Source organism: Chinchilla lanigera, unplaced genomic scaffold (assembly GCF_000276665.1).
Source record: "Chinchilla lanigera isolate Chin_1 unplaced genomic scaffold, ChiLan1.0 scaffold00030, whole genome shotgun sequence".
Lineage (NCBI taxonomy): Eukaryota > Metazoa > Chordata > Mammalia > Rodentia > Chinchillidae > Chinchilla > Chinchilla lanigera.
In genome coordinates, this window is record NW_004955431.1 from 7,288,852 (window position 1) to 7,314,581 (window position 25,730).

Consider the following 25,730-nt stretch of genomic DNA (forward strand, 5'->3'; position numbering starts at 1 on the left):
GGCGGCCGCGCCCGGCCCTCGCCGCCCCGCACGGCGCCGCGCAGGCTCCCGCCTCCGGTCTCTCTGCGGGACTCGGAGCACCGGCTCTTCCCCGAAGCTTTGTGTGAAGAAGCGCGGCGGGACTGCCTTTTGCTTTTAATAAAAAGTTTTTCTGAGTGTCAGTTTTTAGAAATTTTTGCGGCGTTTGCAATACTCTACCTCTTTTCTCCTGCTCGTAGAGTGCTTTTCTTCTTCAGCTCTAAACCTTTTTTGCCGTCAACGGAGCAGAACAGGGATGAGCTCTCTGTAACTGAAAGTATAACTTAAACGCGGCGAGGCGGTCGTCAAGATGGACAAGAAATCCTTTGAAACGGTGCTGGATGAAATCAGAAAGGTAATTACACTCGATTCCTTGACATACCCTACTTGCAGTGGTTTAATTCCTTGGGTGGATTGCATAGATGGCGCAGAATAAAGGTCCTGGGATTGCCGAGTGGGTTTGAATTTATGGGGAGCGCATAAGATCGTGTCTTGAGACAGCTCACGAATAGAAGTTTGTTAACGCACCTTGAGAGTCAGTGCGGGGCTGTGGAAATTACATTCAGTCCTTGGTTCTGAGATGCTCTACAGCATTTAATGTAAAACTTTGTAATTCAGGATAAGCAATTTAATATTTCTGAGTGTTTCCTCATCTTTCAGTTACAGGAGAATGACCGAAAACGGGAAATCTTTGAAAATTACTTTCTTAGGGATTGGCCATCAATATATTGAATATTAACAGTACCTTGAATTTCAAAGCACTTTTTTTCTCCTGCGTTCTAAGTTTTTGCTCCTTTCTGAAGTTTTTGTGTATCTTACGTCCAGGAATAATCCAGAGAGCAACAGTTTTGTAATGCAGTCCTGAGCTCAGCAATATCACGAAGTACAAAAACAAGAAGAAACTTAGTTCTTTAGATCTGAGAGGACTTGATGAACCGTAGTTATATCCACCCCAGATGCCTTGTTCAGGCCTGCAGGGCGGTTACTATCTCATACCTTTCCATCTCTTGACCTACAGCACAGGAATTACTGCCGTGTGCTCTGGTGCTTGTTTCAGCTTAAGAGGTTATTGCTGAAATTATTCCTGGAGCTGCTGATTTACTTTAGTTTATACAGTAATCTTTTTCAAATTGGCTTGTGTGATTTTCACGTATTTGAGAGAATTGAATATTCCCCTTTGAACAAATTTCTAGTAGCACAAATCCAGTTTGCCCAATTAAGACTTGAACCAAAATGCCAGTTTGTTAGGTGGGTACTTAGAAGCTGTAACAATTGGTTCATGAGCAGTTTTTTAAAAATAGTGTTTATAAGAAAATACTTGTGCTTTCAGGCAGATTTCTGGTTTTGGGTGAAACAGTGTCCATGTGTATGTTCTTTCCTTACGCACTGTAAAAATGTCTTGTGGTAAATATTAGGGAAAGTAGTGATTTCCCAGAGGCGAAAGTTATTTTCATGTAAGATGGCAACCTAGGTTCCTATATTTGGTCTGCACTCAGTATTTATGAAATGATTAGATGCATAAACATTGTAGTCATCTATAAAAATGGAACAAAATATAAGCACGTAAAATGAGCGTTATTACTGATTTTATCTTAATTCTGCTTAGACTGTGTAATTGTCAGTTTAAACGAGGCCATCCGGTTTCCTGAGTGTCACTCTGGGTAACCACTGTCATTAAAGCAAAATAGCATGTAATAAGACTTTAGGAAAAGAAGTAAGAAAAATGCAGAAAAAGCAATTGAGTGCTTTGAAGGAGATAATAGTCATCAGTTAGTGAGCACTTACTGTTTGATTTGGTCCTCCTAGCACCCAGGAGACAGATGCTCCTGATCTTACAAATGGTAGACCTAGTCTTTGAGGTTAAGTAGGCAGCTCAAGCTTACATAGCGGTGAGTAGGGAGCCTGATACTCAGACTGAGGCAGTCTGGACTCCAGAGCACGATGATGTTCTTGAGGATGCAGCCATGCTTCCCATCATTGATGAAGGAACCGGATCATGTCGGCATCAGCACTGTCCAGAATTTAGTCCAGAAATTCTCTTTCTTACTGTGTCCAGTAATGAAAAGCAAACTCTTTGTAGTGCATTACCCAAAATACCATCTTTCCCCACTCCAGTGAAAATTAAACTACTGAGCACCCTGAATGTTTAGTTAACTGGTCTTAATATTTTCTCCTAGCAGAATGATACACAAGTATATGGAAAGTATAACTGTTTTGTACAAGGACAAAAGGACTAGGTTTTTTTGTTTTGTTTTATGGTTTTTTTGGACAGTGCTGGAATGGAACCCAGGTACCACCAAGGTGCGTGCCAGCTTTGTGAGTAGTTTATTTTTTATGATTAATGGCTGTCAAACTGTGATAGCCTGGTATTTCCATCTCTAAGATTGGCAAATAGCTGCAAGGGGAGCATGTGATTTTATAATTGGCTCTCGATAATATTAGGTTAAGGCCACCACTTTCTCTCACTTGTAGATTCCATACAGAAACATGACTTGTTCAGTACCTGTTAGGTGTCAGATCTAATGTTGGCTATTGTAATCCTCGCAGTGTCTCTTTTAGGTGGGTGGTAAGCGGTATAGCCTTTTATGAATGAGGAGTCCTAAAGGACTTCAAGTGCCTCTCACAGGCCACACTGCCAGTTAGAACAGACACTGATCTCAGGGCCCTCTGGCTCCTTGCACTCTTAAATCCCTGTAGAAATACTGACCTTGTCTTACTCTTCTGTCTCACCTAGAACATAATTGGTACTCAGTAAGTACTTGATGAGTAAGTAATGCCTGATATATTTAGTCTTAATAAATAATAATGTAGTTGGAGGATGTTTTGAAATTCTTAGGTGAATCTTACTTATTAGAATTTTATTTTCTTTCTATTGTGTAGGGAGGGTTGGGGGCACATCAGTGTATCCTTTACAGTATGGAACTTGAGAAGGTGGAATGTCCTGTCACCACAGTGACTTTAGCTGCTTTTGTATTCCAGAGAAGACATGTCACTGTTGAGTTGCTTGAGTAGTTTTGATATGTGCGTATCACTGTGGTGCTTGTGTATATTAATGCTGTTTTTCTGTTTTTTTAGGCTGTTTTGACAGAATACAAACTAAAAGCAATTGAATATGTGCATGGATACTTCTCTAGTGAACAGGTATTCCTTGTTACTTGTTTTGAAATAACTTTTTTACACAAGTGTTCTGGCTGTCTGTTTACCCTGCTGAATGAATGCAGAATTTTAAAAATTCTATTGTATTTATGAACTTTAGGTGCTTTCAGGTTGAACATAAAACTACAGAATTTCTAAGTCAGGCATATTTTGTAAACCCATCCACTTTAACCACAGTTCTTATTCTGGAATGATTTTAAAGTGCACTGCCTAAAAAAAGAGCATTTCCAAGTGTTGGTACAAAATTAAAAATGCATAAATTTCTAATGGTAGACTTACCCTTATTTGTATGGTATTTTTAACGCAATAATTATAAAATTCACCACATTATATAAAAGAAGACTTGAATAAATGATTGAAATACGTTCTTATGTGAAGCTACTAAACAAAAACAAACAATAAAAAACACTGTCTAAAAAGTCATTTCTGTTACTGTCACAAGATGACTAGTGTTTTAAGTATGATAGTTTAGTTAAAACTTTTATCCCACTTTAGGGAGTCTCAGTAATTTTAAGAAAAGAGATACAGAGTATTTCTGAGAGAAATTAGGAAAATTTTTGGTGGAGAAATTAGGTAGAAATAGAAATGGACATCTGGAGAGCAGTTCTGGGAGTGAACAGTGGATGTACCCATAGGTCAAGTTAGTAAGTGGTCTAATTTTCCTTTCTCCAGGGCTTAAAAACTTAAAAGCTTGAGTAACTAAACCTGTGCAAATTCTGCCTGCTAAATTCTTAAAGGCTATTTTATGATTTGTACCTGTACTGCCCTTTTAATGATAGTTTTTCAGCTTTTCCATTGCTTTACACAGTCACTTTTGCTCTTTTTAAAATTTAAGTTTTGAAAAGTGTCTTGGTTTCCTTTCTCTCATGCTGAGACAGAATACCTGACACCCAAATTTAAGGAAGCAAAGGTTTATTTAGCTCACAGTTTGTGGAGGTTTCAGTCCATACTTGGCTGGCACCAAGGCAGAGTGGCACAAGGCAGAAGATAGCAAAAGCAACAAGAGCAAAAGGGAGGAGTGGCAGCAAGAGGCCTCTTCTTCTCCCTTATAGATGCAAACTATCAGCCCCAGGGCGGGTGTAGCACTCACACCCATAATCCCAGCATTGGACCATGAATCAATCATAAACTCTAAAAGCCTGCCCCATGACTGCATGAGGCTTTGGGGGACATCCAGACACAAACCATAACAAAAAGATTTATAATTTCTTACAACTGACAACTTTTGTCCCCATTTGTGTATCTGTAAATGTGCGTGACACTTTGGAGAAGACCTTTTGTAGTGCAAATTTTACTTTGCCAAAGTAAATTGAGATACTCTAAATACACTTACTATATTAAAGATTGATAATGTGTTTTATGATTTATAAGGTACAGTCTTTCTATATAGTAGAAATTCTATTTCCATTATAGTAAGGATAGGTAGTCTTTCCAGAATTAACTGGAATACTTGTTTGTAATAGCGCACTATTATTTCTTTGCTATTTGTGCAACTCTTCATAAAGAATGAAAATATTTTTATTTTCTTTATGTGCTAGTTCAGCTTATGCCATTGGCCCTGCTTTGTAGGATAATTAAAACCTTAGCACATTTTCACTTACTTACAGTAAAAATAGTTAATACAGATACACAAATTTTAAGATTTTTTTTCTGATCTTTCCAATATCCTCGGAGGCAGGGTGATGGTTGTGCCAAAACTTCCAACTTGTAAGCTCAGTCCCTGGCTCATCTCTTATTAGCGGGCTCACAGTGTCCCTCCCACTCATTTCAAGTCTCTGGTGGTCGTGAGTGGTGGTGGAAGCAGCAAGAGCCTGGGTATTTCAACTCTGAAAATTTTGTTCCATGTAGAAGCTTTTTTTTTTTGTCTTTTTGAGACAAGGTCTCGCTATGCAGTTCAGGCTGGCCTTGAGCTCACTTTGTAGCCCAGGCTGGTGTCAAACTCCCAGCGATCCTCCTGCCTCAGCCTCCCCAGTGCTGAGATTATAGACATGTGCCACCACACCCAGCCCTCCATGTAGAAGTTGCTGTAGTAAATCCCTACGTTTTTAGGGAATAGATCTATGACATGAGTGGTGTAAGTGAAAGAGTAGAAGTTAGTGGATCTATAGTAAATCGCAACATCACACCATTGTTAGTGATTAAAACAGTTTTCCATTGTATTGTATTTTCCATTCATACTACATTTTTATGTTCCTGGGCTGTTGTTTTATTTTCATCTAGTATTTTTCAGCCTCCTGTTCTAAGATATCCTCTTTTTCCTCCATTGATATTTTCCTTTCTAGACCAGTATTAGCCAAGATAACTTTTGTAATGGCAAGTGTTATTTTAAGTGATTTAAATTTACATAATCACACATGGCAACTCTGTTGGCCAGTCTGTCTATACTGTGAGGCTTTGCTCATCACTCACACCAAGGAGGCTGCATGTATTGACTAGAATTCCAGATACTAAAATCTTACAGAAATGTTTGCAAGCACACTGTCATTAGAGCTGAACTAATTCTTTTCTTTCAGGTGGTTGATTTACTGAGATATTTTTCCTGGGCTGAGCCTCAATTAAAAGCAATGAAGGCATTACAGCATGTAAGTAAGTTATTTTTGTTTAGAATGAAGAATTTAAGTAATGTTATTCTCTGTTTACCTTAATCTTATCTCAAATTGTAATTTGTTTACATCAGAAAAAACTAAACAGCCTATATGTCCATCAGCAGATGAACGGATAAAGAAAACACGGTGTTACACAACAGTGGAATACTGCTCCACCATCAGGAAAGATAAACTTGAGTCATTTGTGCGAAAATGGATGTGACTTAAAGTGAAACAAGTCAGACAGACAAGCTCAAATATTGCATAGTATCTTGAAACTCAAACTATCAAGTCAGACAGACAAGCTCAAATATTGCATAGTATCTTGAAACTCAAACTATAAATAAAGAGCAAAATAAAAGATAGGTAATAGGAGATAGGGCAATAGATCTTTCTTAAATGGGAAGGGAATCAAGAGATGGAGGGATGAGAGGAAAACGGGATGAGAAAAAGAATTAAGATTTGTTATGTACATGTACCAGCTCCACACAAGCAATGTAAACATGTACTAAGCACATGTACTAACTAAAAAAAACTATGTTGGAAAATTTTGTGTTTGGTGTAAGTTGCATGTACTGTATTATTAAATTACATGCCCCAGGATCTTAATTGACCAATTGGAGGGAGAGTATTCATTACCAAGCAAAATAAAGAAATTGAATTATTTTTATGCACTTCCTTTTATTGTTTAATCTCCATGTTCATCCTTGTATACTTAGTCTGAGAAGAGGCATCAAACAGATCATAGTTAACAGTTCTTTCGTCCCGTACTGTCCAAATGATTTTCAGCGATGATGGAAATCTGTATCTGTACAGGCCATTCTGGTGGCCGTGTGGCTGTTGAATGCTTACCAGTGGGCGTAGTTAATTTGAGAAACTGTATTTTTAGTTTCATTTAATTGAAATTCCTTTAAATGGTCTCGAGTTCCTCCTGGCTGCTGCATAGGATCGTGAAGTCTAGAACTTAGATCATCGGGGACATTTAGATTAAACAGGAGTATCTTGCTGTAGAGGAAGATTTTCTAACAAGGGCTAGGCATGGACAGGTTTAGTAGAAGCAGTTTAGAGTAGATTCTGAATACCTGAACTGATCTGCATAACAAGGGGTCTGGGTCTGTTAGTGCTTCTTTCCACCTCCTTAACAGTTACTTCTGTTTTACGAAAGAAAGGGCTCTGTCATCCTCTGGGGTAAAAGTCTTTTCTCATACCAGAGACAAGCAAAGCAAAGAGCTCCATAGGAAATATTGATGATATTTTATCAGGACAATAAGTTCATAATAGCTTTGAGGCCCACTTGCCTGTCTACCTACTTTAGAATTAAAGTTCTAAATTAAATTAAAAGTTTATGACAGGGACAAATCAGTACACTTACTTGTATTAAATTCTCAGCTTTTCTGACAGTCTGGTGTGACTTGATACTAAAGACTAATTTGGCTGTATAAGGTTGTATAATGAACATTTCTGTAAATTAAATGAGCTAAATAGTTCTAAGGATTTTATAAATATATAAATACCTGCAAGAAAATTCATCTTTAGATATCAGTTTAAAAATACTCAAAGAAGTACATATTTTTATCAATTCTTTTGGTAATCCATTAATAAAAGTGTTTGAAAACCATTTAAAAAATCTTAGCATTGTTGCAGTACATATTAACGTAAGACTCAAAAGAATTCTGTAGTAGGGGAGGCTGTTTACCTCAGTGTTTGCCTAGCTTATGTGTCTGTGGGCCCTTTCTCATGTGTCAGTAACGCCAAGGACTGCACTTTTTGTGGGGTGTTAATACATGGCACACCTATTCTCACCCCAACTGGTGCATAGAATTTTCTTCTAACTTCCCTTATATGTATAAATACTACCTTTTGGAGGAAAGTACTTCTTACTGTATTTCATTCTATAAATTAATACATTGAGAAAAATGAACTAAAAAGGGATCACAGGATAATTTGATTTTATCTGAAATATTACATTGAAAAAGCATAAGTATAGTTTACCTATTTTTAGAACTTTTGAGTTGCTGGGAGTTACTCTTGCATAAATAAATTTACCTTAAATGTTAATAATAACATCAATAATATTTGTCCATAAACATTACCTTAAATGTATATGTTAATAATATTTATCCATGTTTTTCCAAAAAGAGACGTGTCTGGTGTGAAAGCTTTGTGTTGAAAAATACAATGCTTTTTTTATGTTCATAGAAAATGGTGGCTGTGCACCCAGCGGAAGTGGTCAATATACTCAACTGTTTCACCTTCAGTAAAGACAAGCTCATTGCTCTTGAACTGTTAGCTTCGTGAGTATTTTTTTTCTATCTTCTTCAAATTTGGGTGCTTTTCTAGCTGTCTCTTAACTCATTGATGTGTGCTAATGTGTCAGAACTATGTGAGTAACTGGAACTGTAATAAAATAGTGAAAGGATAGTGATAAATTCTGACTTTTTCATGTGCATAAATACCCAGTGACCATGATTGTAACTTACAAAATAGTAGGACTTAAGATTATTTAATCTGATTTTTCTGCATTGCAGTAACTTACTTTGCCTTCAGACTCTAAAAAACTTGAATGGCAAGTTAGTGAAGTCATAAGACTTTAAGAGTTAGACAGAGAAGTTCTACTGCTTACTGACACATACCTGGGCAAAGTACCTTTAATTTCTGAGCCTTATTTCCCTCATTGGTAAAAATAAGGATAACCACTACTCAGGAGGGTAACGCAGTTTAAATACCATAGTCTTATATGAAAGTACGTAGTGCAGCATTTGATAGGTAGGCATGCAGAAAGAGCTCAAAGAGAAAAGGAGGGGATCTAATGCTTTGCATAACTGAAGAGTGTAAGTTGTTCACTTATAGGCATATATTTTAAAGTCCCTTATATATTTATACATGTGCATTAAAACAGAGGATAAGAGAGAACTTGATCTTTAGATCAACCATGATTTTGAACGCAGTTAACACGTGGGGTGATTCTGTTGCCATAGCTCTTCTAACACTCATTGAAGAGGGTGTATTCTCAAAACTTACAGAATGGTTTTTGGTACTAGTGATTAAGCCCAGGCCCTTACACATGCTAGGCAACCACTCTACCACTAACCCCGCTGAACTCCGTCCTCAGCCCTTTTTTAAGTTTTATTTGAGACAGGATCTTGTTAAGTTGCCCAGGCTGGCCTCAGCCCTGCAATGCCCCTGCTTCACCTCCCAGACAACTGTATTCACAAGTGTGCACAACTACATACTGCTTTTGAAATAATGATTCTTCGTTTATAGTATTCCTTTATAACTTCACTAAAATCAGATGATTCAGTTATATTTATCACTGTTACGTAAACGTACTACTTGTGTATAAACTGGAAAGTGGCCTGTTAAGGGTAAATTGTCCTGTTTTCCATTTGTGTAGTGGGAAACATGTACTCAAATGTATTCACATAAGCAGAAGTTGCTGACCTCTGTATGTACATCCCTGTTCTTAAGCAGAATGGTAAATTGTGTTTCCTTGGTAGGAATATTGTTGATGCACAAAATTCTCGGCCCATTGAAGATTTATTCAGGATAAATATGTCTGAGAAGAAACGATGCAAGAGAGTACTTGAACAGGTAATTTTCTGAACATTGCTGTGAAAACGGGGAGCTAGTTTTTCTAAATGTTCTAAATAAGAAAGTGCCCATCTTCCTATGTTAGTTTGGGCCAATCACGTTATGCAGGCTTAAGAGTGAAAAGTCGGTTGGCCGCTCCCCTGAACCTCATCCAGTGTTTGTCTTGGACCCTTGGTAGCACTTGGCCACAGTTCCAAGCCTTTGTTTTTAACTTCATGTATTTAAGGAACTTGACTTTTCAAATTTGCTTTGTTATGAGGCTTGTGTTAATCAGATTTATGAGAAATTAATACTAAAGCAAAATTTCACTTTTATTAGTTTAAAATATATAAGAGTTGGGGTACAATACTTGTCCACACCTAGAAAACTTGATTCGTCATTTAAGGTAGTAAGCTCCTATGGTTGTGATGCCTGTAAACTGACATAATAATTAAAAACCTGCTTGAGGAAGATGCTGATCCCAGGCCTTGTAGCTCATACTACTCAATTCAATCCTCATCACCTCCTCTAAACTCAAAGAGGGCAGGCAGCTGTGCCTTAGTCCTGTGTCATTGTAGCAGAGACAAGATCTGAGCCAGGATGCTTTACTTTAATAATTTTCTCAGTTAATATTTTCTTGATTGAAATCTTTTATGACAACAAACATAGTACTATCATTTTTTCCTTATAAAGCATTCTGTTGGTGTCATTTTTCTTCTTGGAAATATTCTGGAGCTTTATGTTCTATGGAAAAGTTCTCTGATTAATGTAAATTAGTACAGCTTTCCACAAGGTAAACCTGAAGAGCCTTTAAAATATTCATACTTGTTAGTCTAAAAGTTCATACCTTTTAGCCTGAAAAAATTTGTTCTATAGAAATAAGTAAAAATATACAATTCTTATATAAGGGCATTTACCTAATAAGATTTATAATAGCCAAAAAGTTGAGATGTTTTTTAGAGTTATTTAGTAGGGAAGTAGATCATGTAACTCATATAATTATATGTATTGTGAGTGGATCTATAAAACTAATACAACTGTACAAAAATATATATGTAACAAATACTTTTTAAAATATGTTTATGTAATTACAAAACTATATATAGTTTTATACATATCTAACATAAATACAGCTACATAGTCATATAATACAGATCCATTGGACCATTTATATAGTGGTTTTTATTATAGTACATATTATCAACAGTATGTGTGAGGCTGCATTTCAGAAGCTTGGGTCTCAGTAATAAATAGCCTAGACCCAATCCCTTCCTTCAGTGTCTCATAACTGTGCAGTGTTATGTTGAACATTGTGTCCAGATAATTCTTACTGTTCTGAAGGATAGCTCTTTGGACACTCTGTGTTCTGTTATTTATGAGTTCTTTTCTAAGTTATAACTTCTTCAGAGCAAGGACCATGTCTCTTTCATTTGTATCTTCCTTACCTTCCCGGTACAATGACTTTTGTATTTATAAATTTGAACTGTGTTATTTCTTGGTGGCTGAAGAAATGAAACAAATTAGATAGTAAGATTTTTGTGTACAGTTTATGGAACCACTTATGAAGATATCTTTGTTTAAAGGTCTGGTAGTTGTAACGTTAGCAGTGTTAAGGTGTTACCTTTTTACTAATTCCACTTACAGTGATTCTATTTGTTATTTAGGACATTAAGTGCCTCCTGATAAGTGAACAGGTTAAATGTTTTTAATCTTTTAATATTTTTCCCAATATCCAGAATACTTTATGTTTTTTGATTTTTTTTTGGTCACTATCTTCCCTTTCACATTACAGGCTTTCAAGGGGGGCTGCAAAGCTCCCCATGCTATGATATCTTCTTGTGGGACAATCCCAGGAAATCCGTATCCCAAAGGAAAACCTAGTCGTATAAATGGAATTTTCCCAGTAAGCACACTTTCGTGACTGTATATGAAACTTCTCCTGACTAAGTGATACATATTATAAGTGAATGATATTTAAAAGAAAATACCAATGAATGATGCATCTGCAAAGGAAAGGAATTTCATCATGTTATCAACGTAATTCCCGAGTTCGGCAACAATTCAGAGTTTTTGTATAAACTACATTTAATGTGTTTGTCTAAAATCTTCAGAACAAGCTAAGCAAAACAAGAGGATTTTTGTCTTGTTTTCAGGTACTTTAGAAGTACTGATTTACATTTGGTAAAGGAACGTTTCTCAGATTCTCAGTATTTTTCAGATAGTTTCACTTTTAAGAATATTTGAGGTACTTTTCACACAGTGTCCTTCCTGACAATCACATTGCATAATAAAGTTGCTGAGAAGTCCTATAAAAAAGAAACTTGTTTTTAGTATCATCTGGTGCTCTCAAAGCACTTTGTAAAATACTTTTTTAAAGTTTCAGTTGCTGAATAACAAGTAACCTAGGAGATTTATGGAATAAAACAGTGAACCTTTATTATCTCATTTAGTTTTTTATGTATGAGGAACCTGGGATCTGGTAAACTGGTTAGTTCTTGCTGAGGGTTTCTTGAGATAATGCATTTATCTGAAAGCTTGATTTGGAGCTTGAGAATATGTCTTTAAGGTCGCTCATTTACTTGCCTGCTAAGCTATTACTTGTTGGCTGGAGGCGTTTGTTTGTGTCATGAGGATTTTGCATAGTGCTGCTTGGGTATCCTGTGACAGGGCAGTTGGCTTGTCAGTTCATGCAGTCCAAGAGAGGCCAGGTGGAAGTGTCAGGGCCTCTAATGGCTTTGGGTTGGAAGTTAAATGCCATGATTTGTGCAGTACTATGCAGGGCACAGGTCAGCCCTTTTCAGTAGTTACACAGGTTAGCCTTATCTGCTCTGGGACAGGTCTGTGCAAGAGCACTGAGGTACGGATCTGTGGAAGGCCATCTTACAGTGGGGCACCCATTATCGGGAAAACACACTGTTACAGTTTAATCCTTTCTTTAAGATCTCTTGCCCTTGAAAGTATGGCCAGTTACACTTCATGTTTTCAGAGGACACTATTTTTTTCTATTTTCAACTGTAATATAGGTGTTCTTTTTTGTTCTTTAAGCATTGCATACACTGCCACACCTTAAGTCGGTAGCATACCTTATCCTTCCCTCTGACACCCCCACTGTGTATTTCATGTTTTATTTCCAAGGACCTCTGATGGTGCTGTGTGGGTTCCGTGACAAGGGGAGGATAAGAATCTTAGCAGGGTTGTGCCGTCAGCCAGGGCAGAATTGGGTCTGGAATCTTGACTTTTATTCCTACCAAATTAAATCCTTTTCTTCAATATAATACAGTGTGGTTATTTGTCAGTTTGGTTTGGGTTGGGTTTTCTTCTTTCTTTTTTGTTCTGTTTTTAGGTTATAATTGTTTTACTTTATTTTTAAATAGGGAACCCCTTTGAAAAAAGATGGTGAAGATTGTACCAATGAAGGCAAAGGAATAGCTGCGCGGATTCTTGGACCATCTAAACCAGTATGTTTAGAAAATAAAAGATAAAATGTTTTAACTCTTAATGCAGTTTTTTGTCTACTCATAGAAGAGTTAAGTATCTGTGTTGGCAGAGTTTCAGTTTAGGAGAAATTCTATGGGAGAAGGGCCTAGGGCAGTGACAGCAGACCTTTTAGAGCTTTCAGTGATACAGCCGGCCTGCTATGGCTCAAAGGTTCGGGTTCATCACCACTGGCCTAGGGAGTTCAGTATAATTAGCAGTGTGATGGGCCCTTTTGAGGTTACATGTTTTATTTTAAAGTGAGATCAGTCAAATTATTTTTTTTCTCTTGCTGTATTCACCTGTTCAGTTGCCTCGAATGAGGTGTTTGACTAAGGTTTTGATTTGGCCAAATCAGTGTTAGTAAAACAAAAATAGAACCAAGTGGTTGAAAGTCTTTTCAGGGAAGTGACTGTGATTAGGATGTAACTGGACAAGGGAAGACAACCGCTAGTGTGAAGGCTTGTTGGAGTGGAAGGACGAGAGGCCCATGCACGGCCACCACGCAGTCCCTGCCCACTCACAGAAGAGGATGCAGCGGCTGTGGTTTCTAAGACTTAGAAATAAACCCATCCCCTCCCACTTGTACTCTAAAGGCGTGTGCTCTCTGTAGCTAAATGTACAGAGTATGGTTTAGCTTCAGGTATTTGTGGTTCTCACATAAATACTGCCAACTGTCAAGAAAAGGATGTGTGATTTGTGGATTTCAAAAGAAAAAAGAACTAAAATAATGAATTTCTTACTCCATTGTACATTCTGTGAGAGTTACCAGAATGTCAAATAGTAAAGCAAGCAGTACCTTTACCGTCCTAAAAGGAAGAAGGATGAGAGTGATAGGTTGAATTCCTAATGAGTCTAGGAGGATATTCCCATTGGGGTTCTTAATGTAGGCAAGATTCCTAAATTACCCTATTTTTGTGTGATTACTTAGGAGGAGATAGCAGTTCTTGGACTAACATAGGCTAGCTCAGAGAGAAGTTTCCTATTTAAGATAAGGTCCAACCCTTCATTGGAGATGACTGGGTTCTGTTGTTTTTTTTTTGGGTGCCAATTTTATATTGCTATATTTATTTCATTTTAAACTTTTCAAATATACAACAGTCCTACCTGACTTGAGTACTTTGAACTCTATACCTCTAAGTTACTAAAATGTTTCTTCTATAAGTAAACAAGCACTTCAGTGTGAAAAGATCTTCATTTCCAAGTGATAAGAACAACCTCTCATGGTGCAGATTAAATGAGTATTACTGCCCGAAAGGTTCAGATCAGCAACCTTTCCGGCCCAGGCTAACTCGCCCCGAACTCCCAGCAGCTGAAAATTAAGTAATAGCCTTTAAGTGTAGCGCTTGCAAATTTTAGTGTATAATTCCTGTTTATCCCAGTGGAAAAATTGAAATAGGTACAGTCCACTTAAAATTTAAAATACAGCAGCTTTCCCCTAGAACTAGCTTCTAAAACTTGTATCCAAGTCTGTAAGATCTAAGTTAATGATTTTGTACTTGTATCATTAAAATCGCCACTATTTTAACAAGCACAGTATAAGAAATCAAACTGTTTTCAACATGAAATCAAGTGAAATGCAGTCTTTTTGCTTGTTTTTTAAATAGAACATGACCAAACATTATACCTTATTCATGTTTACTGATTATATTTAGAGAACATTCAATAATCAGAAGTCGTCATTTACAATACTGTACATTAAGTTGGAAGGACTATATAATCCACCTCCCCACTACAAAAATAAGATAACTTGACCGAGGTAAAAACTGTCTCTAAGACTCATATACATTAAAAATAGCAAAAGAAATTAGAAAAAAGTCATCAAGTGCTAAAAATCTAGAAGAACTCGCCAACATCTGTTCTTTTATCGCGACATTTGCTTCGAGCTTTTGTCCTGCTTTGAAAGCTGCACAGTTGTACAAATGCCTTTCGAAACGAGAAATCTTCATTGTTTTGAGCATTGCAGCATCAAGCATCACCGGGGGTCCAAGTTCAAACACATTGCGAAGTAATTCATTCGCAAGTGGTACTGCATCCCTGATCCAAGAATCTCTTTAAAGGTGTCATAAGTGAGTTTTTTGACCCTGGTATCAATATACACGTGTTCAGGACCAAATTTAACAGTTTCTGTTGGAAAATCCCGTTCACTCTCCATCTCTCTGGCCAATTCAAACAGAAGTGCCAAGGATTCACCAGCAGCTATTCTCATGTTTACATCATCACAAGAAAGCAGGCTTGGAAGTTAATGGAAATGCATCTCCAGCCTTTTCACTTCGCTGATTGGGCATATGGTCAGCAATAATGTCCATGAGAGCAGCGAGCTGATATGGAGCGCTGTGGAAGGGGCACTGCAAATACCATTGCCATCTTTGTCTTTGAGATAGGACTTGGTGAAGACATTTTCCAAGCAGTCCAGAGTTGAATACAGCTCAGTAATGTCATCTGTGGCAATAAAAGAGCAAACACCAAAGCAAGTTGCACAGGTTTGCCTGGCCTGGATGCTAGCTGTTCCGTCACAAATTATTTTCTTTAGGATTGGCCCCAGAGTTTTCAAAATCTCTTCACTTTCAATGCCAGGGCCCAGCTGAATACAAAGAATGGAGGCCAACGCTGCGGCTGCACGCTGCTCATCGCTCTTCCCTTTTTTCAGGCAGTGTTCAACACTATCGGTTAATGTCATTCTTCTTTCCAGAATAAATTCATAGAACATTTTTGAAGCCAGTGCATTTTTAATGCCTTCAGGAGCTGCCTGCCACGTCTTCACACTCTTGTCCAAGGTTAGGTCAGTTAATCCCTTCAATTTGTACTCTAAATCTTGAGTTCTTTCCGCATCAAGGACCTCTGGTCCATCTTCAGCAAAACTGGAAGGATCGCTGTACCCGCTGCAGTGGCTCATCGTTTCAATTGATGCATCTTCATCACTAAAAGGTTGAATATTTCGATGCTGGCCACCTGCCGTTGCCACTGTCGCAGCAGCCGCCCCTGAGCCGCTGCCGCCACCACCACTGCCACCGTGGTAGGGAGCGTTCTGCTTCTTATTCTTCGGCATCGTGGATGCCTGGTGCCACCTAAACTGGGAGCCCAGTGAAGATCAGCCGATGGAGCTGCACTTTCTACTCGTGTGTCTGTGGCGAGTAGCTGAGAGGCGAGTCTTTGGCTAACAGAGGCGAGAAGCAACAGGGTACAAGTGGGCAGCGGCGGCAGCAGAAATCCCCGTGAAGAGCTGTGATCGGAAATGATGCCTGTTTCTCTGTAGCGTGGGACCTAAGGCTGATGACTGGGTTCTGAAATAAACACAGCCCTCTTTGGCAGGATCTGCCTTTAGAATTTAATAGAAACAACTCTTCTTAAAGCAGATGTTTCCTTCATTTGTCTCGCGTCTTAGTATATAGCAGTTTTAAGACTAAACATTTTGATAAATTTTATTTTGTTTTACCAGAAGACAGCTTATTTGCTTTTCTGCTAACTGCTGTACCTTTCCCCCTTACCTAGCCTCCTTCAACGTACAATCCACATAAACCTGTTCCTTACCCAATACCTCCGTGCCGGCCACATGCGACTATTGCACCAAGTAAGGAGTCCTTTCATTTCTACTTTTTTTTCACTATGTGTTTATTAAATTGGAAGTAAGTACTAGAGTTGGTGCTTAGGGAATCTGCAGCCCTTATGAAGTTTATGAGAGTTCGATTTTGCCCACAGCCGGCTGCTAGTGTGCAGCAGCTAGTAGCTACTGCAGCTGTCCGTTTACTCGGTATTTTCCTTCTGGTAAATTAATTGCACATTATTTCTATTCATTTATTGTCACGGGTTTTCACTTTGCTAAATGGTGTTTGATGTGAAGTATTACTGCATTTAAGAGTCAGGTGCATATTCCTGACTTCAAGTATGGCAGATGCTGCCTGCCTTGCCGTTCACTGAGCTTATTATGCCTGGTGTGGCACCCAGTGGAGTAGTAATTACCTGTTGTCTCACTGGTCTCTATTTTCACGTAACCTTAGACTCTAATTTCCATTTTAAAAGCCAACTCTCTATGACAGTATTAATATAGATTAGAGCGCTACAGTAATACAGTTTGAACTGCTGGCCACAGAGTGATACTAAATTGTGTGTATTTTTTTCTTATTATATTTTTACTTTAGGTGCTTACAATAATGCAGGTCTGGTACCGTTAGCCAATGTCATAGCTCCAGGTGTACCCCCTCCACCTCCATATACTCCTAATCCAGTAGGAACAGGTAAAGTCATCTTATTATGCGGTGGTAAAATAAGTAACTTATTCGTACACAAACATCCACTGGGATGGGGCAGTTGTGTAGTGTGGTGTGTCCTAGCAGTGGGAGCACAAGTTCAGTAGTCTGACAAGTCTGAGTGTGAATCCTTGGTCGCACCAGGCAGCGTTCATAGTCTTGATGGGCTTCCATTTTCCTATTTGTAATATAGAGTAATATTTTAATAATACTGTTCTGCTGCGCATGGTAACATATACCTGTAATCCCAGTACTTGGGAGACTGAAGCATAAGGGTTACAAATTTGAGGCTGCTCTGGGCAACTTTGCAAGATCCTACCACTTAACTAAGTAAATAGTAATCAGTCCTACTTTCATTTAATATTGATGACCTTACAGTGTGTTTTATGCTGGGGATTCAAGGTACACAAACAACCCTGTTCTTGTACAAAAACTTTGCAAAGTAGTGAAATGTAGAGGTTAGGAAAGCAAGACAATTTCAGTATATGGCACTTCATTAGTTCTAAATTATACATTTACTTATGGTTTAATTTTCCTAAAATTGGAATGTGGTTTACAGCAAATGACATCTTAGATTTTGAGAGAGAAGATAGAAATACGCAGTGCTGTGACCATGTACATGTGCTGTGGATACTCACAGGAGGGGGATCCGACTAGTCCTGCTAAAATAAAAGTGAACTGCTTATATAAGGTACTGCTAAAGTGTGTGGACTCAGTGGTGTACCTCTCATTTAACTGAGTTAAGTTCAAGAAATGGCTAAGAACAGACTGGAAATAAAACATTGTATGAAGAATGGCAAGGTGACAATGAGGTGGTTTTTCTGTGGCCCAGAACTACTAGGTATTTGTTTTTTTTTATTTTTTAATTTTCTTTATTTTTTTGGTTTTTCTCCGGTACCAGGAACCGAACTCATGACCTTGTGCTTGCCAGGCAGGCGCTTTGCCACTGAGCTAAATCCCCAGCCCACTAGTAGGTATTTGTTAAAAGTATCCTCCGTTCCCCACTTCGGAGACTGGGCATCAGTGATTTAAGGGGGAGTGTCTTTATTTTTAAATGATCTCCAGGTGATTTTTATCTTCAAGCAAGTTTGAGAAATACTGTGATCTGCACACAAACAATCCCAAAAGAATCAGAGTATCTGGGTTTTTTTCAAGGGTTTCTGTTAACTACCAAATTGAAGAGAGCTAAGGCTCTTTCTACCTCTAAATCTTTATTGAGAATTTTTGGACACTTAGGGCAGATGTTGTCTGATTCACCAAAGGAGCTGTGGAGAAACTGGAATTACCAGATGAATACTTAGAGAGTTGAGCAAAGCATTCTTTGCTGTAAGGCAGTTCATGCTGAGGGTAGTGATCGGTGTGAAGGAGGTGGGTTGGATATCCCATGCCTGACAAGAGGGGAGGGAGCTACAGTCTAGCCTACTATAGCCCGAGTTCCACTGCCAGGTAACATGGTGACCCCTTCACTTTTGAATGGCATTAAGGTTCCACTTGGTGCCCTTGGAGCACATGTGGAAACACAGGCAGTTTGTCATGAAAACCATTTCTCAAGGACAATCTGACAAGTCATGAAGAAGTACAAATGCCATTTGGCCACCCTGGGGAAGAAGGGCTTGTGAAAAGGTTAGAAGGGCTGATACTTCCAGCACATCTCATCTCTCTTTTTCTTTGACACTGTTGGGAACATGCAATATGAAGAATTAATGTTCTTTAGTACGTTACCAGCTGTTCTCCAAAAACCCTGTGCAAGTTTATGCCACCAACGAGAGCGCATATGAGCAATTTCTTCACACCTTTTCCACATGGGACGTTACTAGTTTTTAACTTTGCCAGTCTGCTAGAATAATGTAGCTTACATCTTTGGGTGTATCTTTCTACAGAAGTTTGAATTTTATTTAGATCAGTTTATTTGACTCTTCTGAGTTTTGTGGCTTGCTTCAGATCCCCTTCCCTGCCTCAACAGTTAACATGTCTTACATATTCTCTAATTACTTTTATAGTGATTTGCTTTCAGTCTTCTTTCTCACTCAGAAGGCAGTAGATGGTGCTCATTCACACAGCACCACCCCTACTTCCCGAAGTCTTCTGCTCTTGTGCGTAGTCCCGCCCTCAGTGGGTTGTGAGCTCAGTGTCTGCCCTGACTCTAGCCCCGGCTGCACTTTGTCCCGGATGGCACACTCAGGCCAGTGTCTTTCCAGAAAGGGTTGTTAAGTTTATCTATGAAATTACAGTGCATATTTAAAACCGAACAAGTTAAGGGGAGGACAGCAGAATTGGACAGGGTGGAGGGAGAAAAAAACAATCATTTATAGTTCACAGTGTTCATATATTTATGATTTTTATTTTGTATACATACATTGTGTTTCTAACTCTGTTTATTCATTTTTGACACCTGTTTCTGATTCTTAATATGTTGAATAATTTTATTAAAATTGAAATGAATTTTTATTTATTTACTTTTACATAGAAAATGAAGATCTTTCCACCCAGTCAAAACCTGCACAGAATCAAAGTAAGTACGTACCATATTTGATCTAGAGATCACTGATATCTGTCATGGTTGTATGCCTTGTTATTCACTGAGAACAAATCGAGTTGAATGTATTTGGGATGTTGTAGGCAAAGTTCTTGGGAAAGGATATAATCAAAACTCACTGAAAATGGCCTGATAGTGCTATGTTTTATCACCATGAAATGCACATATTAAGTGGATTTGAAATTAATCTTATAACTTTATATCCTGTTTGTAAAACTTGAAGTGAAGTCTCAGTGCTACCTAGTATCTATATCCATATTTTGTACTCTGATCTTGGAAGCTTCATTTCTTTTCTGACATAAGCATCCAGGATGGTAAAAAGCCCTTGACACATGGTAGATCAGATTCCACTTTTAGATTTCATTTTTTCAGTACGTATTATGAGCATATCTTCAGGTGGAAACGATAAAAGGCACCAGGGCAGAAAGTAGGATTGGAAATGAAGTACGGCCCGGTGGAGCCTCCGAGTGGCAGCAGCACTTACGCATCTCACCACCCCTAGTGGAGGGTGTGTGACCAGGAAGGAGGTGCCTTCTGGCGTGGGACAGATCCAGGCTTCAGTTCTTGTACGGCAGAGTAGTACACAAGTCTAATTATTACAGCACATGGTTACGAGTCTCAGTGGGAAAATTCCCTTCCCTGAGGCTGGTGCCTAATGAGTCCTTGTGAGCTGGTTTCTGAAGGCGGTAGCAGAGTAGGGTAGAAAGAACGCTACGTAAGATGTCAGGATTTGGGGGCCGACCTGCGAGCTTGTACCTGGACCAAGGGCGACAAAGATGAAACACAAAGACACACAGCATTAGGTTAAAATGAGGACCGGGGGCTCTTGCCTCCCTGAGACGAAGATCCCCGAGTGACTGGCGCACCCTGGCGTATTCACTGAGACACAGGCACAGGCAATCAATAAAACAGGGTTCATCTTCCACTGTCGATGGTGTCTATCCTAATAAGCAATAGGATCTCTGCTGCATTAATTTCTTTCTGCAGTGCGTCAGCACATACTTAGGCCCACCTTTCTCTCTGGTGCTCCAGAGAGGCCAGTTAGACCTCAGTCTTCTTATCTGGTCTCTCACATCAGGAAGTCTAGTTTTTTTATCTTGTCTTTGTAACTACTTAGCTTTGTAACCCTGAACAGGTCTTTTAACTTCTATAAAAGGGAAGTGAAGGAAACTTCAGTCTTCTGTTTTACCTCATCAACAGTCTATTTGGAAGGAGGTAGATAACCAGACCAAATGTCACAGTACCACTGGTAATAGTAGTTACTTTGATTACTTACGCTGTGCTACTTGAACATGATTAAGGAATTAGTTTTTGTTTCTCCTTTTGAACTTAAGAACATGGCTCTAACAAATCAGGGTAATGGAAGTCAGCAGTTTAGATATTACAAGAGCTGATTGTACCTGGCCTTGCTTTACTTTGATATTTGTGAAATATGTCAAAAATTGTGCATTTCTTTTGAGTTCAAATGGGACATTTTGGTATGATGATAAATTCTTGCCCTTTTTTTCTCCCACAGCATTTTCCACCCCAGCAAGTCAACTCTTTTCACCGCATGGTTCTAATCCTTCAACACCTGCTGCCACTCCTGTCCCCACCGCATCGCCAGTCAAGGCAGCAAATCACGCCTCAGCGTCAGCGGCTGCCACCATTGCCGGAATGAATGTACCGAACGCTGTCCTTCCTGTGTTCCCCGGGCAGGTCTCCTCCGCCATCCACACACCTCAGCCATCGATGCCAAACCCAACAGTGATCAGGACCCTGGCGCTGCCTACTGCACCTATAACTTCCATGCACAGTACAACCTCTGCTCCTGTTCCTTCCATTTTTTCTGGTCTAGTGCCATTGCCGGGCCCTTCTGCTCCTCCAGCCCTGGCCCCTCAGGCCTCGTCTACACCTCGCTCCACTCTTGCTTCCAGTGAAACGTTTGCTTCCACTTCGGCCCCTTACGCCCGCCTCTCCTTTTCCACCAACACTACCGCCGCTGCTACCAGTAACCCCAGTTCCGCCTCGTTGTCGTCAGTGTTTGCGGGTCTCCCTTTGCCCTTAGCGCCAGCCTCCCAGGGCGTGTCCAACCCAGCCGCTTCCCTGATTACTGGCGGTTCTGCTCCCAGTGTTGCTGGTTCACTTGGGATAAATAATCCTCTTCTGTCCGCTTTAAAAGGCTTTCTGACGTCAAATGACACCAATTTAATCAACTCCTCGGGTTTGTCGCCTGCTGTGACAAGTGGGCTGGCTTCGTTATCCTCTCTTACTAATCAGAGCTCTGATTCTCCTGCCTCGGCCCCTAGCAAGTGCTACGCCCCGTCAGCCCTTCCTGTCTCGCAGAGGTCTTCCACTCCTGCGCTGGCCCTGTTCCCGGGCCTGCCGTCCCCTGTGGCTGCCTCGACCACCACTGCCCCTGCGCTGCCCGTGCAGTCTCCTTTGGCTACCGCCACATCCTCGTCGGCATCAGTGCCGGGGAGCTGCGGCTCTTCAGCTGCCCTCCTGCACGGCGCCCACCCGGGTCCTTCAGACCTGCACATTTCACCCGCCCCTGCTGTGACAACTATTCCTGTTATGATCAAAACTGAGCCCACCAGTCCTACTCCCTCTGCCTTCAAAGGCCCCTCTCACTCCGCGAATCCCCCGTGTGGCACTTTAGGCTTGTCAGGGACACTGGGCCGTGCGTACACTCCCGCATCAGTGCCCATCAGTTTATCCACTTGCCTTAATCCTGCACTGTCAGGCCTCTCCAGTTTGAGTACTCCCTTAAACGGTTCAAATCCCCTCTCCTCCATCTCCCTTCCGCCGCATGCCGCCTCCACTCCTATCGCTCCAGTATTCACTGCTCTTCCTCCCTTTACTTCTTTGACCAACAGTTTTCCATTACCCGGCAGCCCCTCTCTGAACCCATCCGTGTCTCTTCCAGGGTCCTTGATAACCACCTCTTCCAGCTCCGCCACCTCCACAGCCATGCCTCCTCCCAGCTCTACCGCAGCTGTTCTCTCAGGGCTCTCCGCCTCAGCGCCGGTCTCGGCAGCACCTTTCCCCCTCAACTTGTCCACTGCTGTGCCCTCCCTCTTCTCCGTCACCCAAGGACCGCTACCCTCTTCCAACCCTTCCTACCCCGGCTTCTCCGTCTCTAACGCCCCTAGTGTCGCCCCTGCACTCCCTTCATTCCCGGGATTGCAGGCGCCCTCCACAGTCACAGCCGTCACACCTCTGCCTGTTGCAGCCACAGCTCCCTCACCAGCACCCGTCCTCCCAGGATTCGCTTCAGCATTCAGTTCTAATTTCAACTCTGCTCTTGTTGCACAAGCTGGGTACGTGAATGGTTTGCAAATAGGATTTCAGTACTCAAACTGAAAATTGTTTTCACCTAAGTTTAGTTCACGGTCCTCTGTTATTCAAGTGAAAGTCAAAATTGAATTATTTGGTGATCCTAAATTAAGTTTTTCTGGACCAAAACTTCAGTGCTGAAAAATATTTCATGGCTCTAAGATAAATATATAAATATTATGCTTATTCACAATTTTAGGACTTAGTATTCGGTAATTTAACTTCCTTATAGCAGAAATTATTAAGTAAACCATAGACTTACTAAATTCAGAATAATACAGTTTAATAGAAATTGAGTGGCTGATGTTATAGTTCTTTTCAAAAGAGAATCTGTATTTGGTAATTTGCTTATAGCAGAAAGTACTATGTAAAACAGATTTGTTGAATGCAGAGTTATTTTAATTGAAATTGAGTGACTGATTTCCTGGTTCCTTTCATCAAGGGATAGATTCTGTTTTTGTTTTGTTTTGTGCATCTTAAAATACTACCTGACAAAGATATAAGCAAATCTGTCTTATCTGCAATTTGACCTGTTTTTATGTCAATTGTAGTTTATCATCTGGACTCCAAGCTGCAGGCAGCTCTGCTTTTCCAGGCCTTCTGTCCCTCCCAGGTATCCCTGGGTTTTCCCAGAATCCTTCACAGTCGTCCTTGCAAGAATTACAGCATAATGCAGCTGCACAGTCAGCATTGTTACAGCAGGTGAGCAGGCAGTGTCTGGTGTAAATAAAATCCTAGTGCATTCTGGTAGTGATACTGATATTCCAGCATGGGCAAAAAGTAGCTTAGTTCTTCCCAAAATTGGCAAATTATACTTGTGTTCTTTATAGAAGAGTAACAGGTTAGGACGAAGTCAGCTATATGACTTATTTTTCACACTTGCAGATTTTTAAATCTTGATTTGTAGGTTTTACTTAAAATGGAATCTTTTTAAGACAGTTATATTTTAACTTGTCTTCTATTTAAGCTATAATGAATCATTAAAGAAAATTTTTTTTCTTGGTACCGGGAATCGAACTCAGGACCTTGCGCTTATGCCACTGAGCTATATCCCTCGCCCCATTAAAGAAAATTGTCACTAGAAAACTAATGGGTTTTACCTGCAAGAATAGTACATATTTAAATGGTATTTCTAAGTTCTGAAGAAGTTTGACCACGGCTTTTGAAACGTGAGAGACTGAGTAGACTTATCTTGCCCAACTTTGTGCTTTCCTTCTTTATCTAGCATACCATGGGCGAAAGCGAGCACAGAGTTGCTTGAATTAAACATTCTGCTAAACTGTGTGCTTTTTCACTCAGGTTCATTCAGCTTCAGCTCTGGAAAGCTATCCAGCTCAGCCTGACGGCTTTCCAAGTTACCCCTCAACACCGGGAACGCCGTTTTCTCTGCAACCAAGCCTGTCCCAAAGTGGGTGGCAGTGAATATTTTAAATTTCTTATTCTTGGAAACAACATGAGATTTGCCTAAGAACTGCAGTGAACAATCTGACAGATGTGAAGTCAGCCAAAATTCAGAAGATGAAAATGAGGATAATCCTTGGGAAATTGAAAATCCCAACTGCATTTTTAAAAATGGTTTTAAGTATGAATACTTTCCAATCCCTTATGTAAATATGCTGACAATGAATTGTAAGGGGAATGGCATTTAAAAAATTATTTGGGGACTTTTCACCTCCCATCCTACAAAATTTTGAATCATGTATGTGGTCTATATTGAAAGAACATTAAAAGAGAAGACTGAACTCTGTAGCCGAATACAGCCTTAAATCTGCTTGTGTAGCATCCATGGACAGAAGTAATAGTTGTGCCTCAGCTGTATGGGTTGCATGTGGCCCTGGGGAGTTAACTGCCCTTGGTATGCATGAGTGGTTCCCGTTAGTATCAGTCGGAGTTCAGTATTTCCTGTATATCCACAGAAGGGAACTGGAGACCCACTGTTACTTTTAATTTCTAAGATTTATGATCATACGTACTGCTGGATTTAACTATGTTTCAGGTAAGTGGAAATGGTGCTTAATTATGTAGTCTCTAGAATGACTTTCAGGTGTTTTCAGCTAGAAATATATATGCAGAACTACTTTCTTACGGAAATACACGAAGGCTTATTGTAATTCTTGTCTTCACAACAACTTTTCCCAATCTCAGCAGTGTCCAGACGGATGAGGAACACGTGGGCCACCCCTGTCACTCATTGTACTCTGGAAGCTCTTGGTGAATGTTTACAATCATGGCGTGTAGTATTTTTATTTGTATTTAAATGAAATGGTTATTTGAAATAATTATGTGACAGCAAATAGAGAAGACTTGCTCTGTTAGTAAATAAGCAGTGTGTACTCTATTTAAGGACCTATGGTGATATTACATGACTGAATGTCATTACCTTAAGAGTGATAACTGCCACACTGGGGTGGGGGATAGGAAGACAGAATTCCAATCCTGTGATTAAAAGTGTAAACTATAGAGTCTACTGTAGTACATTTCAGCATCTAGAAGTTTTACTTTTATAAAGATGATGTCTGGAAGATGTTGCAAATGTATTTTCCTTCAACATGGGGATCAGGCTTTTTAAGTATATTAAATATTCCTGTATGGTTAGTTTTTAACAATTTTTTAAAATAAACTTTATGGATATGACAAATATTTTATAAGTGTTTTTATTAAATGCTAAGTAGGCTTTTTGATTTTTTTTTGTATGTGTAAGAGCTAATTTATTGAATATTTTTTATGCAAATGTAGTGGAAGCCCTATTTTACTGCTGATTTCCTACTCTTTCAATTAATATCTTCTGGAAAAGTCAGATCGTAATCAACACTTGAACCAGCTGAT

The 25,730-nt window shown here is 39.6% G+C and overlaps 1 protein-coding gene and 1 pseudogene across 1 annotated transcript in view; one reads left to right on the forward strand and one right to left on the reverse strand.

Annotated features, from left to right (window-relative positions):
* Window positions 1–25,542, forward strand: part of Proser1 (proline and serine rich 1) — a gene marked incomplete in the record, with an annotated part of 25,800 nt that extends 258 nt beyond the window's left edge. The window contains 13 exon segments of the mRNA XM_005387643.2: window positions 1–373; window positions 3,094–3,159; window positions 5,688–5,756; window positions 7,959–8,053; window positions 9,257–9,350; window positions 11,122–11,232; window positions 12,704–12,787; window positions 16,296–16,374; window positions 16,943–17,038; window positions 19,518–19,562; window positions 21,103–22,888; window positions 23,456–23,606; window positions 24,204–25,542. Of these exon segments, the coding sequence (XP_005387700.1) occupies window positions 329–373; window positions 3,094–3,159; window positions 5,688–5,756; window positions 7,959–8,053; window positions 9,257–9,350; window positions 11,122–11,232; window positions 12,704–12,787; window positions 16,296–16,374; window positions 16,943–17,038; window positions 19,518–19,562; window positions 21,103–22,888; window positions 23,456–23,606; window positions 24,204–24,326 (2,844 nt within the window).
* LOC102018424 lies at window positions 13,854–16,289 on the reverse strand (annotated as a pseudogene).
* Window positions 25,543–25,730: the final 188 nt, after the last annotated feature.